At 44.8% G+C, this 18,659-nt stretch overlaps 1 protein-coding gene across 1 annotated transcript in view; it reads left to right on the top strand.

Annotated features, from left to right (window-relative positions):
• Positions 1 to 389: 389 nt before the first annotated feature.
• Positions 390 to 18,659, top strand: part of SHISAL2B (shisa like 2B) — a 92,586-nt gene continuing 74,316 nt past the window's right edge. The window contains exon 1 of the mRNA XM_088444035.1: positions 390 to 656. Within this exon, the coding sequence (XP_088300161.1) occupies positions 463 to 656 (194 nt within the window). The 5' untranslated portion in view covers positions 390 to 462. The remainder of the gene's footprint in view (positions 657 to 18,659) is intronic.

Below are 18,659 nucleotides of genomic sequence, written 5' to 3'. Positions count from 1 at the left end.
TTGGCTGGCACCTTATCACAGACTTATCACTTTTCACTCTGTCTCCTAACACTGCTTAGTAACTAGACCCCTGTGTCTGTAAAGGGATTAGCATTCTCTTGCAAGTTAGAACAGCAATAGTTTGCAAGATAAAACTACAAAGTCAGTTAAAAGATTAAATCTAAAGTTCTACAAATCTGCTTGCACCCCAGTGTAGAATTTCTTGTCCCAAAAAAAATGTTTAATAAAGATTATTGGGATATCTCTATGCCATCCATAATATGCACAGGAAGCTAAAATGGACAGCAGATGGCACTAACAAGCTGATTTAAGAATTACTCATATTGTCCTGAAAGTATATAAAGCTATAATGACTGCAAGACTTGCACAGTGGATTCAGAGGGAGAAAAGGTAGCAGGAACCTGCACAGTCAGCTCCACCTGAAATCTGGGAGACCACACGGAAAGCATCTGTCCTCTCAGTATGACAAGGAACCTGCCTGACATTTGTGAAAGCTACAGCACCTCCAATAACACATTTGTGGAGGGCTTTGGGTGTCCGCGGAAAGAAGACACTATAGACTTGATATACTGCTGCGGATTTGTGGACTTAAAATATTGCTGCAGTGAACCAGGAAACTATTTTCCCTATAAACATGATTACATGTTGTCTCTTAGGTAAGATAATGACCTTAATATTTATAATTCAAAGTTTTTTGTCTCTGGTTATTTGGAATCACTGACAGGTAGATCATCTGTAAAGCACAAATAATCTGATACTTCATCAATAGAGGAACAAATGACAAAGGTACTTCCTATAGTTTATTAAGACAGATACAGTATTGGAGACTTTTCTGGCAGTTTAAAGACAAGACAGTCAATAATTAACTGTACTTTGTACTGATATTAAAAAAAAAAAATTGTGATACCTCTTTTGGTTTGACTTTGTTCAAATCTTTTTTTATAGTAATGTTTTTTTTCTTAATTGCTAATTAATGCCTGAAAAGTGCATTAAATATAGGATAAATCAGTGTTTCCCAAACTCCATTCTCAAGGCACCTTAACAATCCAGGTTTCAAGAATATCAATAATTGAGCACAGATACTTGAATCAAAATGACTAAGGCTGGGTACAAACCAGGACAATATCGTCAAAATTTGCCGTATATTCACAACAAATCATGTATATCGGCTAGTGCGTACGCACTATTGCGCGTTCCCGCTGGTCGTATGCGACATCTTCCGGTCACCTATGCTGCACGGACGGTATGCGGTCGGGAAGCCGGCGGACCTAATCCGGACAGCCGGGTTACAGATCCCAGCGAGGGCTAAAGGACAGCCTGTCATTTTACCGACGCCGGGAGACCGGCCCCCGGCATCCCGATCAAAGGGGCGCTGAGCGCGGATAGCCGCGGGGGGGGAGGATTAGGTTTAGGGTTCCCGGGGGGGACTTAGGGTTAGGCACCCCCCCCACCCAGAGTTTAGATTTAGGCTACGGGAAGGGAGATTTAGGGTTAGGCACCCCCGGGGTGGACTTAGGGTTAGGCACCCCCCGGGGGACTTAGGTTTAGGCGGCGGGGAAGGGGGGTTAGGTTTAGGCACTTAGAAGGGGGATTAGGGTTAGGCACTGGGGGGAAGGTTAGGGTTAGGCACCCCTAAGGGAGGGTTAGGGGGTAGAAATACTTACCTTAGGACGATCGGGATTTCCTCCTCTGCCAGGATGCCGATGTCGGGATTCCAACAATCGGGTATGGGTCCGCACGGACAATCGGAAGATATTACATGCGATATGGTGCCAATCGTGCAGTGTGTACAGCCAACCGGACGACCAGATGATTTGTCATTCCAATTTTATTCTAATTTCCAGGGGATCCTATGGACAGTTGTTCTAGTGTGTATTGTAGAAACGATAAATCATATATACGATCTGACGGTATAATATATAGCTAGATCATATGCGATATTGGACAGTGTATATGCTCATCATCATATGTTCTGATCTCAAGTGAAATTGGATATGGATCGGTCCAATTACAAGTCGCTCAGGTGTGTAGCTGGCCTTAGGTACCAATTAATCACCTATGCTTAAATCTTGTAATGTCATACTGATTTTACACCTAAATCCTAGGTCTGACCTGAGATTTGGGACACAATTCCAAAACGGGTCAGACCCAGGACAGACCTTTTCTACTGCGGCGCCGATCCGGATTATACACGGGTGCACTGGGACACTTCTCCCAGCGCTTTGATATGAGAGAAATTTGGAATTCCCCATTCTATAAATCAGACTCAGATCGAAAGACCCAGGGTTCTCGTTTACACTGCAGGGTTTTACGGGTTGATCCCATGTAAAACCCTGCAAGTTACCTGGGTTGGCTTGCCGGGTCATTCGACCTGGGAATCCAACCCTATCCCCTTTTACACCTAGCAGCAACCCAGGTTAACCCTGCAATAACCCGGGTTTTAGCTCTGGTGTAAAAGGTGTATCAGGGTGCCTTGAAGGCCGAGTTTGGGGAATCAATGTTTTCTTTCCATCAACTTTAATGAGTTAGAAAAATTGTAATAACTTGAGGACACCTGCAAAAAGTTATCTAACCTAGGAATAATTCATATATCGCCTACATGAAGTGATTTTACTGTACTGTGCATTCTGAAATATTGTTTTACTACACTAACTCAATTATGCATTTCATGATGGAATGTTTTGAAACTGTAATGTCACAATGTACTGTACTTGCCAGCTCTCACTGATTGCATTTCTTCTTGGGTATATGTGACTGTCAACATTAATGGTTGCAGAGAGCAGAATGTTGTGTCATGTATTGCTGTACGCTGGGCTGCAAGCATGAATGTTTTGATCAGAATATAAACAAATTCCTCCTGCTTTCAAGTTTCATAATACAGTATATTAGGCCAGCCCCGCCCCCTGCTATTAGCCGACAATCAGCTCCCTCCCAGAAGGCTGGAGCTGATTGTCGGCAAGTATGTGCCAACATTCTGGCTGCCCCTTCCGAGAGGGCAGAGAGATCGGCAACATTGGGGGCGTAGCCGGCATTTGTGAGCGGAGCGGGGGCGTAGTCATGTGATTGCGTCATTTTTGGCCACGCCCCTGCTACACAACACCGCACTTTATGGCATTGTGGAGCAGGGGGCGGGGCTAAAATGACGCGATTTGGTGTGAATCACGTCACCTGCTGCAGGGGATTCTCATACAATCACGGGGGGGAGCAGGAGGGGTCGGCAGCTGCCAGGAGGCTTGCCTGCCTTTCCAGGGGGCCTGGGAGCGGTACATGATTTTCAGGAGGCTCCCAGCCAAATCGGGAGGGTAGGCAAGTATGCTTTGGGCCTGATTCAGAGTTGTATACTTAAAATATGGTAATGCCGCAGGAGGCGCCTGAAGTCAAAAGATGCCTCCTGCTGGCATTGCAGATCCGAATACTGTATCTGAAGACGTGGCATTGGCTCACCATCGGCCATCTGTGTAAGCCTAATGGCCGCTGTAATTCCTCTGCTGGAGCATGGAAATCTGCATTTCAAAACGATCCCCGTCGCCACCCCCAAATACCCGCAGCATGTCATTCATCTTGCTGACACTGATCTGCATGCACGGACCAGTGACATCGGGTTTGCGTACATCTATGAATTAAGCCCATGGTCCCTGTTTGGTATTGTCAGGTGCAAAGTACTGTAAGTCTAAAATGTATTCAAGTGAAAGCTCGGACTCAAGTTGTGGGCATGTGCAGTGTGACCAATTACCCATGTATTATATTTTTACATGGCTTAAATGCTCTTACGACCAGGCTCAGAATTTGCATTCTGTAGATAATAGTTATTAACTCTTTATGTGTTATCCAATAACGAATGGAATCTAGCCCTCAGTCATGTGTCCAACAGCAGACAGGGGTGCATCCTGAAGCAGAAGGAGAAAGGACCATATTTCCAGTATGAAAATATATACATGGAGAAACAGGGCACATGCCAGACTTACTGTATGCCATGATTAAGGTCCTCACTAGGACTGGCACGTCGACTGCTTTCTGCACACTTGTGAGATGGCATTGATGGATTAAGGACCTCATTCAGAGCCAGACGCTCTGACAGAGCGCTCGCTCTGTATCAGGGCCGGTCTTTTTTTTTTTTTTTTTAGAACGGCCTCCTGGCCGCTCGCATAGCTGTGGGTGACCACCCACAGCTATAGCAAGCGGCCATGATGATGGTCGCGATGGTCAAGACCTCCGCGATCATCGGGCTTGCGACGAGACCCTTGTGGCTGCAAGCTCTCTGCAAGCTCTGATGTCAGTGGGGCCGCCCCCAGACGGTAGGCGTTCTCATGGGAACGCCTCCGTCTGGGCAGCCACCCCCCCGGGCCCGCCCACCAAAGGGGGTGTGCTGTCACTCAACATCGACAGCACGTCCCCTTTGGTACGAGACCTGGAGCGACGGATTGCCCGTCGCTATCCGGGTCTCGTGCATGCGCACGATGGAGCCGGCTCCGTCACGCGCATGCGCTCTGGGCCACCATCGACCCGGTTGTGAGCGCTCAGCGCTTGCGACCGGGTCTGAATCAGGCCCTAAATCTTTTGATGAACATTAGTTTGGTGATTGCCCTGTTTGCCATGAGTCTGTATGTGCATTATACACATAGGTGCATAGGGGTTATATTTACTAAAGTGCAGGTTTTTAGAAGTGGAGATGTTGCCCATAGCAATCAATCAAGAAACCAAGTGCAAAAACCTGCACGTTATCTTGTATCCAATTAAGGGCCATATTCAATTTGAGGCGAAAAGTATGGGGTGTGTGCCGGCTTATCCCCGTATTCAATTAGGATCCAGCGAAAACGGGACCCGGCGGAAAGGTAAGTTTCGAAAAGTCCTGTCAGTTTTTGGGGAAATCAGCCTGTCACCCCCTAGAAAATGGTCTGACATGGGGGATCACTATGGGTACCCCTGATTTGACCTGCTGAAGGTGATTTGGGTTTTTAAATAGCCGCAGCAGATGCATAAATTCGGCTTTAGAAGAAGTGGCGAAGAATAGCATTTACCTTTTTTTTTTTAAAATAACTATGCCCATATATATGCCCGCATATTTTTATGTCCCTTAAGTGATTTTTTTAAAATTCACCCGTATTCTAGGAAACACCTGCCGCATACATGGGGACCTCTAGTTTTTAAATTTGTTCCCCTACATTTTATTTTCGCCACCCAAATTTGAAGTAACTTTTTTGGCGTGTCCTAAGGAATTTTTTAAAAACATTTTGACACAGATTACATTAAGGGGACATTCCAAAGGCTGCAGGCTATTTTTTTTATTCTGCACCCACAAATCCCAATTCTGCACTTTTTTCGCCACTTCTGCAGTGGAGAAAACATATCTTGTTTTTTTACAAAGAATTTTCACACCTGTAAAAAAGTCTTTGTAATTGAATATGGGGATAAGTGAAACAGGCGAAAATGACGTCATCGGCGATAAATTATTGCCGATAACGGACTTTTCGCCTCTAATTGAATATGGCCCTAAGGCTGATAGTAAGCAGCAGATTTTCTATGCAAAACTTGGAAATGTATGCAATGATGCAGAACAAAAGACAACGTAGAATGATGCTAAGCTTTTGTTTTCTAACGTGTAAATAGATACACGTAGCTTACTGTGGGTATAACTAAAGAACACATGTCAGTAGTTATTGACTTTCTTAGAATCTTTCTTTAGTAACTATCAAAGGTCAGTTTTCCAAAACTTTTTCAAAAGAAAAACAAATCCATTAAGCAGCGATTTTTAGTAATTACAAATAAAAAAGGTGATTTCACCAAATATAAAAAAAAAAAAAAACTGCTTTCTCATTTAATTTAAATATGCCTGCTTAATTCAGTTTTGTTCTTTCAGGGGTGCAGCATGGGAGGAGGGGGGGGGGGTGACAGTGGGGAATCTATAATTGCAGAACAAGAGGAAGACCAGGGAGGGTGCAGGGTCAGCACACAGTTTTCCTCTCCCTGGGTCAATGTTCTGCAGCAATAGGCTGCATGATCCCTGCATGTGCATGACACCGCCTCCTCACTGACAGAAGCAGCCTCAGCAGGACCCGCCTGACAGGCAGTGGCTTCCTGTTCCTGGGCATTGCTGTGTGGCTGCAGCAGGAGAGGAACAGATTCAGCAGATGAGATCTCCAACAGGTTAGTAAGGGTATGGAGTGTAGGGATGTGGTTAGGTACAGTTTATGATAGGTAATACTAAAATATGGGGGGTAATGCAGGGTTGCCTACCTTCCCGGAAGTTGCGGGAGACTCCCTGCTAGACCTTCTACCCAACTCCCTCTGCCTGCCTACTGCCCCTCGGTTACCATTGCTGCACAATTGCACCGTGTTCCCCCTTGTGCTGGGTCAAGGGACCAGGGTCAAAACTGGGGCTCTGTATGAGCCTGTAATTTCCCAATCCCAGTGCTATGGTGGCCCTTTTCAGATCAGGCCCACTCTGTCATTAAGGGTGCTGCTGTTCCATGCTCATTCTTGCACTTCCCCTCCCCAGCACTTGTGTGGGATTCAGTATGATTTTCCCCCGGCCGCATGGCCGGTGGTTCAAATCCCGACAGCGCCATCTCGGCAGCAGTGAAAATCCTGATCGTCGAAAGTTAACCCTCCCTTAGGGGTGCCTAACCCTAACCACCCCCCAAGTGCCTAACCCTAACCCCCCCTCTAAGTGCCTAAACCTAACCCCTCTTCCCTGCCACCTAAGCCTAAGTCCCCGGGGGAGGTGCCTAACCCTAACCTCCCCCCGGGGGTGCCTAACCCTCCCTTCCCCTAGCCTAAACCTAAACTCCCGGGGGGGGCCTAACCCTAAGTCCCCCCCAGGAACCCTAAACCTAACTCTCCCCCACGTGGTTGTCCGCACCTGGCTTACCTTCGATCGGTAAGCCGGGTGTCGGGCTCCCAGCGTAGGGAAAATGACAGGCATCGGGCTTTCGACGCCTGTCATTTAACCCTTGCCAGAATTTGACTGTCGGGAAGCCGGCAGTCAGGATTCTGTCCATCGGCTTCCCAACTGCTTCCCTTGTGTGAGGCCAGGTGGTTTGAGCAAGGCTACTCATGTACAGAAGTTTTCAACCCCATTCTTCAAAGTGGAGCAACTTGCTATCCCCCATGCTGGTGCAAGAGTTTACAGACGGTGCAACATTTTAGACGCTGTGATGTGTTGTCCCCTATGGTACTGTATGTGATGTGATACCCCTTCTAGGAGGATTTCATCACTGTGACATATTGCCCTCTCACTATGGCCTCTTTGATCAACCTGCTCCTGATTAAATAGTTTTTGATAGTGGTAGCAATTGAACTGTGGTCCTCACTGCGGCATGACTCGAGGATCATTCAGCCCATAAACATATACTGAGACCAGGTGCCGACTATCAATTCAAGATAGCCTATATCTGGAACAGACTGCAATAATACATTGGAACTAAGTGCTGGAAGCACAACTGAAGCAGGCTGTGATACTGGTACTGGGCGCTTTTGCATAATGGAAGCAGGCTGCAGGAGTGTATCAGGCCTGAATGCTGGGAAGCAATACTGCTGCAGTAAATGAACTGGCTGAAGCAGATAATTGGTACAGACTGGACAGAGTACTGTGAAGCAAATACTGGATGAGGTTTGCTAGATTATACAGGAGATACATGTTGAAAAGCAATTACTGGAGCAGTTGTGCTGTAACACACTGAGGCAGAGTGCTGTGAATCAATACTGGAGCAGGTTTTCTGATTAGCACTGGAGCAGAATATTATGAAGCAATACAGTAGCAGGTACTAAAATGTGAGCCAGGGTACTGAGCCTGAGAGAGATGTTGTTCTGGTAATGTGCTGCCAGCAGTTCCTGGTTTAAATATGACTCCTATAGCACTGAAAGGCTGGATGAATCATGTGACTGGAGTTGCTGGAAACTGGTTTGTCAGAACAGATCATATGATACCGTCTAAGATGGCAGCCCCCATGATGCAGAACAGCAGGAACTGCACATTTACAAATGAGTGACCACACGTCTTAGGGATGCCACAGATGTACAGCTGGGGTACAGGTGGTAGTAAGGTGATACCACCAGACCCGGTAATGGGGCACCAGGCCCTGTTGTGTGACATTTTGACATTTGGTTCTCTGCTGCTTGGAGTAGAACAATGTATTCCAGACTCCTTGCGTTCCTGGGGTGGAAAATGGTGTTGCTGATGTGCTATTGCAATTGGCTAGTTATCATGAATTTGTTCCAGTGGCTAGCATATATATGGCAGATAATCAAGACAGCAGAGAAGGATTGGCATCATAGACCTTGCATTAATTGATTGGGAGCTGTTCCTTTCCCATCAGGACTGCGCATGTAAGTCTTCTCTGCAGTGCCTAGTATTCTTTATGTGGGGTTCCTTTTCAAGTGGGTGGTTGAAGGCTGCAATGTTCTCAGCATTGACGGGCACTGCATTCTTTTCTAGGCTCTACTTGGAACTGTCTGACCAACTAGTCCTATGTGCGCTCTGTTGCTGAAGTGCCTTCAATTGTTTGCACTTCCTGAAAGGGGTAACCCAGGACTTTGTTTGCCTGCCATTGTTTTGGTGGAAGCCTTGAAGGGATTTGCCAAACGTACTCCTAAAGGGGGTCTGAATGGCTGTTGGTACCTCCTCACCTCTCCTGTATTTGCTGTGTTGCTTATTTTGTGTCTCAGTTGGTGTTTTGTTTGCTAATTTTTGTGGTTTTTATTCCCTTGTTAACCTTTAGGTTGTTTGTTTTTACAGCTTTAATTGCTGCCTGGGAAGAAGTGTGGTTTGTAGTTCATTATTTGAGCCGAATATCACCCGCTCAGCTCATCTAGCCAACTCTCTACTGAGATGCAAGCCTATTTATAGGTTTGGTGTTCAGGAATAGTTTGCTGGTAGGTGGTCATTACATAGTAAGCAATGAATTTGGCAAATGCCAAGACATATACCTCATCCTTTACATTAAGTATGACCTGATTATGATCCAGCTTCAGTGGATGGGTGTGTACATTGTCTGGTCTGACAATGTTCCAAGGCTGATTTGGAGGTGTCCACATGGTCCTGTTGTCATCAACTGGCCGTGGATATACAGTAGGTTAATTCCTTGGTGGCTAAGTTTGAAGATCATCTTGATGGTGTTGCTATATTTTATCTACTCATTTGTGCTGTGGGTTTTGTATAGGCATTGATGGCATCTATTTGAGTGATGATGTTTTGTCTTTGTTCTTGGATCATTTGTTTTCTTTCAGGTAGATGGTTGTTTTAGGTCATTTGGGCGCAGTTTCTTTTGAACCTGAACATTGGTAGCAATAGTTATAGTTTTAGGAATGTGAGGCACATCTCCTTGTAAGGCAGGATATTCTGTTCTTTAGAGGGGACCTGCGCATTTCCATTAGAAACATTCAGTCTGGCCCAGTAAGGGGCAAGGGTGTTTTTTTTTCACAATCCAGTTCATGAAGGTTATGCACCTGTATTATATCTTACCTTTATGTCTTGCTGATTGTCAGCAATGCTTTTTCAGCCACTCTTTATACTCAATTTGTCATTTCTATAAATCAATGGGAATGGGTATGAAATACCAGCGGCTGAAAAGTCTACTATATCTACCCCTCTCCCCCCCCCTAACCCTCCCTCTTTGGTTCCTAACCCTAACCTCCCCACCTAGTGCCTTACCCCCCCGGTGGTGACTAAACCTAACCCTCCAGGGGGGTGCCTAACTCTAACCGTAATCTACTCCCGAGGGTGCCTAAACTGAACCCCCTTGTCCCCGGGGAACCTGCGGGGTCCGGACATTCGAGATTCCGGTGTTCGGGAACTGTTTAGAGCCCCTCAGTCCATATATGGCTTATTCAGTTTTGGGTGAATTTATTTCACTACTGCATTTTCATCATGCACTAACTACAGTATGTGTTACTACTTTCCATTCTCTGAATAACAAATGGAAATACATTTAAAAAAAAACAAAATTACTTTCTAGAAATGTAATTTGTGGGAAGGCAAGGGGCATTTATGCAATAAGAAAAAAACAGCATTAATTGAATGTCACTATTGTTAACACCTCAGCAAGAAAGAACTGATCACAGTTGTAGTGTCGGAAATATGTAACAAGGTAAAATTATGTAGAATTAGCTTTGTATGGTTTTGCAGAATATTACTGTACATCGAGTATTATCTTCCAGCTGCCAAGGAAAAGGTGTGGAAATTACATGGTACGCCAAGCTTTTTATGAAACACTGATTTGCGGAATGACGTGTTCATGTATTCACAAAATGACGACAGGAAAGTATAAAAACAGTTATTAAAATTCTTTTCAGAAAAAGTTCTGCACTGCAATAAAAATAAGGCAATAAAACTGGTTAAGTATTGCTGATTAGTTGCTATTTGTTACTACACACTTGAACCATGCATGTCATGCCTTCAGCATAGGGTTTATGTCACATTAATTCATATTAGCAGCCCCACCTAGTGGTCAGGACAGTAGCATCTTAAATCTGATCTATTTTGTCCTTCCTAAGATGCCTTAGCATTCTAGCAATGCATTCAGGGCTAAAGGAGCTGTAAGCAGCCATTTCCTCCACACACATGGTCCTAGACAGACATCTCTTCATATGCTCAACCTGGTATAGCATCCAATGGTGAGTTTCTAAGCTTCAACTGTTCCATCATAGATCTGCTTAGTCAGTTATGTATGTTAGCTGTACTATGTCACACTGCAGCCTATGCTTTCCTTACTGTATAGCTTCATGCTGTTTGCATATTCCATGTTATGTAAATGTTTGCCTTGCATTTCCATGTGCATATTGTAATTGCCTTTTATTGTTTACATTTACAGTTTTACCGCACACTCACATTCATATAAGTTCCTCTATTGAGTAATAAATTCCATTCTTCAGACCACATCTGACTGGATTATTATAAGATAGAGTATTGGTTATGCTATCTGCTTCAAATTTGTCAGACACTTAGTGAGGGGCAGAACAGTAAAACATTGGGCTGTCAGAGTGTGATGCATATATCTGACTTCATCAGCAACTTTGTCAGCAAGTGGGACACATACTGACTCACAGATCTGTTATACTGCCAGCCAGAGCTATCTGCATATGAAAGCACAAGAGTTTCTATACAGTCTAAACGTGGCAGCTCAGCAATAGGAGTACCGCCATTAACTACACAGGAATTTCACACTGTCAGTACAGCCACCTGCATATGGCAAGACAACAGTCCCTGCACAGTCAAACAGCCTAACAACAGTCCCAAGACCCTGACTACTCAGAGACCTGCTACAGTGTCAACTCAGTTACCTGCACATTGCAATACAGCAGCCTCTACACAGTCAAGCATTTCCATTCCATCATTATGTCACAGAAAATGACATCTTCATACAAAACAAGGGCCCTCATTCAGAGCCGCACGTTAACAACAGTACGCTCATTGCGTTCCGATGTTGACTAACCGCGCATGCGTCGGTGTTACACTGCGCATGTGCGTACGGCAGATTGCGAGTTTTTTTTCTCTCGTTCCTAAAATAGCGTACAGGAAGTGACATGTCAAATGTGATTGACAGAACAGGGCGTTTTTGGGTGTTGACGGGGGTGGAGATGAAAAAACGCAGGCGTGGCGAGGCGTTTTTGGGGCGTACATACATTAGCAGATGCGAACGTCAAATGTGTTCGGACCGTCTCATACGTCACTGGAACATCCGCTTTCCCTTCAAAATGCTCGCACAGCTTAGGGTCAGGATTACTCGACCACATTGGCGATGGCCTTCTCCTCCGTCCCGGGACTCAACGATGGTGCTGCGATTAATCGCGGCTGGTCAGTAAAGTAATTAGTGTTGGATTGAAAACCGGCTTGGTATGTGTTTGGAAAGCAGTTTATTGGGATAGCACAAAAGCGTACGCAGGTGGAAATCAGAGCTGCTAATGTCATGATTACACAATCAATTAGCGTACATTTTTGGTGTTTTATTTTGGCCACAATTTGTTGGTTATGGCCTATTGTAACAATAATGTCATCATGTTTTAATTAGCTCCCCTTTTTTTTGGTTTACTGTGGAATTTGCATCGCTATGTGATTTTTTAAACGTTCCTTAAAGAGGCCTTTTTTTTTTTTTAAGAGGGTCAGTTTTTGCCTTTAGGGCCAGGATTAAATGTAACCCATTTGTACAATAATGTCACAATACAATCTCAGTTTTTTGTTTGAAATTTATTGTTTAAACACAAACAAATTGGCCTAATATTTTGTTGCCTTTTTTTGTGGCAAAGATATTTGTTAAAAAAAAAAAAAAAAACCATAACTGCTAACATAAGCGTAAATACAAAATTTAAAAACATTTCACAAGAAAGGAGAGGGAAGTTTTGACCAGAAAGGAATATGAGCCAAGCACAGAAGGAGTGTGGGAAAAGTCGCCATTGCTGTCACCGTTTTCTCGCCCGTTTGGCTGGGTGAGGGTGGGCGCCAGACCGGGTCCGGGATGCCATCGGGCTGGCCTGTCCAGAGGCAGATGTTGTGGCCTCTGGACTAGGCACAGGGCTAGGCACATTTGGAGGATTGGCTGATGTTGTGCCAGAGGTGTAGGATCCGGATGTTCCGGCAGGAAGGGAGGTCGGCTCCACCATGTGCTGGCGAACGAGCTGCTCCAGGGCATCGGCGATGCGGATGTTTGCCCTGGTATTTTCCGCCAGGGCCTGACCAATGGTCACGTTGGCCGCAGCATTTTGCTCCAGGGCCTCAGCCACCCGTATCAGACTGGCGTCCATCCTCTGCAGAATCTCCGTATGGCAATCCGATTTAAAATTGAGTTCTGTGAGGAGGCCCACTGCCTGCGAGGGGGCACGCCCTGGACTGGCTTCTGCAGGGTCCTCAGCCGGATGTACTGGTTCCTCCCCTGCAGAGCCAGCAGAAATTCTGCGGCCAAGGCTCCCCTCTGGAGCAGACTCATCCGCCTCTGTCTCTGTTAGGAAAATTGCGAAAAGACTCACATTAGAATCTACATATTGGCACAATAGCATTTCAGAGTTGGTGACATCACAAGACTTACCTTGGCCAACATGAGGAGCCGCAAAGTCTGGCATGTCCGTATCCATGTTGGACACGCCAAACACCTCCACAGCCTGCACACACCCCTGTGCCAGCTCTTCTAAGTCTGTCAACTCCAATGACACAGGGGTGGGACCCCCACCTGTCCCCCTTGCATGCCTAGCCCTGTCGGCAAGTTTTTGCTTGAGACGATATTTGAAGTCTGCCCATCTGTGGAATGAAATTGGACCCATTATCCTTTTTTTTACAATGGGGTTTGTTTATAGGATGGGAAAGTGTTTACTTACCGCCGTTTGACATCCCGGGCTAGACGGACATAATCACCCACCCTATTGACAGCAACGGCGACCTCCTCCCACATTCTCCACTTCTGGCTTTGGCTCATATTCCTGGCTGCCTGGGGCAGGATGTCAACGCACTTCTGGATCAAAACCTCCATCTCCTTGCTTGTGAAATGTGGCTGCCTTTTTTTTTTGGCAGCTTTGGCGGGTTGACTGGGGCCAGCAGTCTCTTCCATGTCATCCTCCTCACCTATTTGGGTAAATATGCAGATTTAGCCACTTCACAACTTGACCAATATATTTGTTTTAAAATAATCATTGAGACAAAATGCATGAAGGCCTTACCGCCGGATTTTTGGCCATTGTTTCCCTGGTCTGAAGCCATGTCTCTGCTTCCAGAATGAAATCAACCAGAAATTCAATGTGATTTCGTGACGTATTTATACATGCGTCCTTTGTTTGCGGCCGCATCATTGATTGTGCGTCCCTATGATTCATCCTTAATTTGTGCGGGAAAATAAACACTATTTATGGCTTGGTGTGTGTGGAGTCGAGGTTGGGTTGTTGGATTGTTGGCGGTTAAGTTGTTTGGATTTGGTTGTTTGCGGTTGGAGGATTTGGCAGAGTTGGTTTTTTGTTTGGTTTTGCTACAGTTGTTTTGGTTTTCCGTTCGCATTTTTTTGCTTTTTTCCACATCCTTTCCTGATTTGGTAAGTTTTGTGCAGTCTAATTTGTGGCCAATTGGTGTCTACTTCTGTTTTTTGGTTAGCTATTTTTTTGTAACACTAATTTCATCTTTTTTAGTTTGTTTTGGCTTTCGGACCCAAAGACCTTTTTTTTGGAAATCTTATATATTCGAGTTGGGTAAGTCCATTTTTTTTCTTGCATTTGCGAACTAATTACCGCATTTTTGACTGTTGGTGTAGTGACTTGCATTTGCGAACTAATTACCGCATTTTTGACTGTTGGTGTAGTGACTTGCATTTGCGAATTAATTACCGCATTTTTGACTGTTGGTGTAGTGACTTGCATTTGCGAACTAATTACCGCATTTTTGACTGTTGGTGTAGTGACTTGCATTTGCGAATTAATTACCGCATTTTTGACTGTTGGTGTAGTGACTTGCATTTGCGAACTAATTAACGCATTTTTGACTGTTGGTGTAGTGACTTGCATTTGCGAACTAATTAACGCATTTTTGACTGTTGGTGTAGTGACTTGCATTTGCGAACTAATTAACGCATTTTTGGCGGCTTATTCATCATGTAAACCAGTTTTGCTTTTCCCTTTTCCATTTTTGGGGTCCATTTGAACCCTATTTGACGTACGGTGTGCAATGTCGTTTTCATCGATGGCCAAATGTGTGTTTCGCCTATTTTATGTGTTGGCTTGCAACAATTTGAAAAACAAAAATTCACCCTCTAAATTTTTGATGTCTCATTTTTGGCTTTTTTACAGTTTATACGTATCATGACAATACCCCGGCATGTAAGCAGCTATGGATGGTATCAGAAAGCTAAGTTGTTTTTTGTTACTTTTGGGGTGGCTCAAAAGCCTTACATTGTAAACTTTGAATTTCAGGTAGATCTGGGGCGAATTGTTCTGGCCCTGCTCCCGGAAGACGACCAACCTCAAACTCGTCCCAGGCGTAGGCATCGTAGGCATGCAAGGCCCCAGATATTTCGAACACGTGTCACCCTTTTTGGAATGCCCGATGATGAGGTTTTAAGACGCTACCGTCTACCTCCCAAAATCATCATAGACACTCTCTCATTAATAGAAAGTGATCTTGAGCGGCAAATTGACAGTCCAACAGCAATACCACCACTGACGCAATTTATGGCGGTGTTACATTTCTGTGCCTCAGGATCGTTTCAAACAACGGTGGGAATAGTGGCGGGCATCTCCCAATCCTCCTTTTCCCGGATCCTGAGGGCAGTGATGGAGGCACTTTTCAAGCACCTCCATCATTTTATTAAAATGCCTTTGGATATGGGTGCCCTTAGTGTGGCCAAGGCCAATTTTTACCAAATAGCTGGCTTCCCACACATCATAGGGGTTGTGGATGGTACTCACATACCACTTCAGCCTCCAGCACGGCTGGAGGCAATATTTAGAAACCGTAAACACTATCACTCCCTGAATGTAATGGTGGTATGTGATGCCTCCCTCCAGATCCTGTCCCTGAATGCTAAATTACCCGGAAGTGCTCATGACTCCTTCGTCATCCGGCAATCAGGGATATGGCAGAAATTAACCAACCTACAAGCTGGTGATGCGTGGCTTCTGGGTAAGTGGAGACCTTTAGTACATAACAATGTTAAGCTTGATACACAGTGTTCCTGATGTGGTCTATTTTTGTTCACAGGAGACAGTGGATACCCTTGCATGTCCTGGCTGCTCACTCCTTATTTGGCTCCCACACCAGGGCCACAAAGTGCGTATAATTCCGCACTTACAGCCACCAGGCAAGTGGTGGAGCGCTGTATCGGCCTTTTAAAAGGCCGATTCAGATGCCTCCACCGCTCTGGTGGCGAGCTCATGTATGTGCCGGATATGGTGTCTAAAATTGTGGTCCTGTGTGGGATATTTCACAACATTGCCATAAGGAGTGGTGTCCCAATGCAGCCAGAGGATGCCTTACCTGAGGATGGCCCCCCCGAGGTTGGTCGAAGGTCAGTATGTGGGGGGGCCATACGCGATGATGTGGTGGCCAGATTTTTTAGGTAAGTTTGAACAAAACTCCAGTGTTTATACCTAATGTGTTTGTGTTTGTTTGCGAACATCTAATTTTTTTTTTTTTTTCTCACCATCTTCTGTTTGTTCACATAATCTTTGGCACTCCAACGCTCACTACTTCCTGCTACCCTTACCAAACCTGGATCTGGTCCTTTTGGGCATATATTCTGGAACCCATATCGCAACGCCATGTTTGTGGAATCATGTTGGCATGGTCCTTCGTCAACCAGTTCTTGATTTTTTGTTTTTATTTAATTATTTCTTGGTATGTGTTGTATTTGAATTTATCACTGTGTTCTTTTTTTGGGAGTGACCACTTTGTTTTCTCTGTTATGTTGTGAATAAATGTTTGGAGAGTGAAATGGTCTTCCTTTTTTGGGACGTTAACAGCAAGTGTAACCAGGTTAACACAAGTTACATTTGACTAAGGGGTAAACCAGTACTGACGCCAGTTGAGCTAAACTGAAATATGTTTTCAGCTTCCCAATCCACACCAAAAGGAAGCCTGGCCCAACCTTGGGATTTGTAAGATTGGCCTAAGCAGCTTGCGCACCAACTAGGAACCTGGAAAATGTAGAAATATGTAATTGACACTACACCCAAAAAGGGAAATGACATTGTTACTGTTATGTGTTTCTTGTGTCTGTTTGACATACAAAGACAAAACACAATCTAACTTTTAAAAAAGGGAAATCCTTGCAGGAACAGTCTACTTATGTCATGCTAAACTATCTTGGTTTTGGTTTTTAAAAATGAGCCACAACGTATATTTGTCTTAATAAATTTATTTTGAAAATATAACAAAAATAAAAAAACTACTGCCGAAGGAGGCCAGACAGCCGGTCGAGGGCCACCAGAATGCCGATGACATGTTGGCGCATCTGCCCCACACAATCCGCCACCTCTTGCCGACGCCTCTGTTCCTCTGTGGGTGAGAAAAGTGTGTGGGTTAATACAACAATAGGGAATCCACATTAAAAAAAAAAAACACAACCAAATCACTCCTAAACCCAAACCAAAAAAAAAAAAGGGGGGGGCTGGCAAAAATACAAGGCCTAGGTACAAATTTCCACAGGTATGATATGTGTATGTTGAAATCACCAGGAAGAGGTAAAGGCAAACCTTCAAAATCACCAAAAGTCAAGCCACAAAAACACGAAGAAAGGCACGACACATGCTTACATACAAACAGTTTGTGCTTTAAAAAAAAAAAAAAAAAAATACATACCGGGAGACAAAACGGGAGCTCCGGAAATACCTCCATGATCCTCCTCGGAGGATCCGTCATTACCCAAAGAATGGGGAGGAGACTCCGGGGAGGGGGTAATTGGAAGAGGGGTGGGTGGAGGAGAGGGGGAAGTGGGACGGAGGGGAAGGAGGCCCGACATTTCCGGGAGAGGGTCTGGGAAGGATGGGGAGGAGTGGGGAATAGGGGAAAGATTTGGGGTGGAGTGTTGGCTGGGGGTTGGGGATAGTGGCCGGGAACGCCGTCTGGACGGACGGTGATGGCGGAGTCTTGGCTGTCCCCCTAAAATATGACAAAGAAATTGCGGTTAGTTTATGGACAAATCCGGGCAACAAAACTAAAAAAAAAAAAAAAAACAACAAATAAGCCAAATAGCAGTAGAATGAATAAATCAGAAATAGAGGGGAAACATGCACACGCAGATATGAGTACAAATAATAAATAGAACAGACAGGAAAACATGCACACGCAGATATGAGTACAAATAATAAATAGAACAGACAGGAAAACATGCACACGCAGATATGAGTACAAATAATAAATAGAACAGACAGGAAAACATGCACACGCAGTTTGCCCCACAAACACAAACATTAAAACCACAATACATAACACTTACTTGCCAGGATCTGCATGCGAAAGCATGCCAGCAAGCGGGGCGTTCGCCGTTGCAGGTCGGACCACCTGCGCTCCAGCTGCCCGATGTTGCGGCGTGAGCCGAAGGACCGCAGGCGGGACCGTGCCTCCGCATACGCGGAGCGCTTCTGCCGGTTGGTCATGGGTTGAGGTTGGCTGGTGATCCGGCGATCCATGACCTCCGTAAGCACCAGCAGCTCGCGCCTGGTGAATGCGGAGGCTCTCATGATGGCAATGGTGTTTTTCTTAAAAATCATTTTTGATAGTGTAAAAATTTTCTGATTGGCTAATGTATTTTGGAAATTAACAGGAGCAATTTTATTGGTTAGTGTATGAGTCATGTGTTCGACAGGGCCAGAAATCTCTGGAGAGTTATGATAGGCTTGATGCAGTGACATGCGTAAGCAAATTTAAATAAAGAAATGAACCCAGGGAAATATGCGGGGATCCACAGCAATAGTACAATTGTTTAATTGTGGTTCACATGTTTTTGGAACAATAAAAGCGAATGTTTCATCCGTATGTATTCTGCGGGTAAACACAAACACGGACAAGAGTAAAGTTTCTTGCATTGTGTTGAAAAAAACAAACAATTAAGCTAATTGATACATTGATTGGCATGATACGATTGATGGAGGTAGGCAGAATAAAGGAGCAGGTAATCGACATCTGACAAGGCCACTTCCTGTTTATACTTGTGCGTGCGTTCCTTTCAAGCCATTTCGGGGATGTACGCTCGCTA

This window comes from Taudactylus pleione, unplaced genomic scaffold (assembly GCF_031769625.1).
Source record: "Taudactylus pleione unplaced genomic scaffold, aTauple2 ptg000345l, whole genome shotgun sequence".
NCBI classification, from domain to species: domain Eukaryota; kingdom Metazoa; phylum Chordata; class Amphibia; order Anura; family Myobatrachidae; genus Taudactylus; species Taudactylus pleione.
This window is presented reverse-complemented; position numbering and strand designations above follow the sequence as displayed.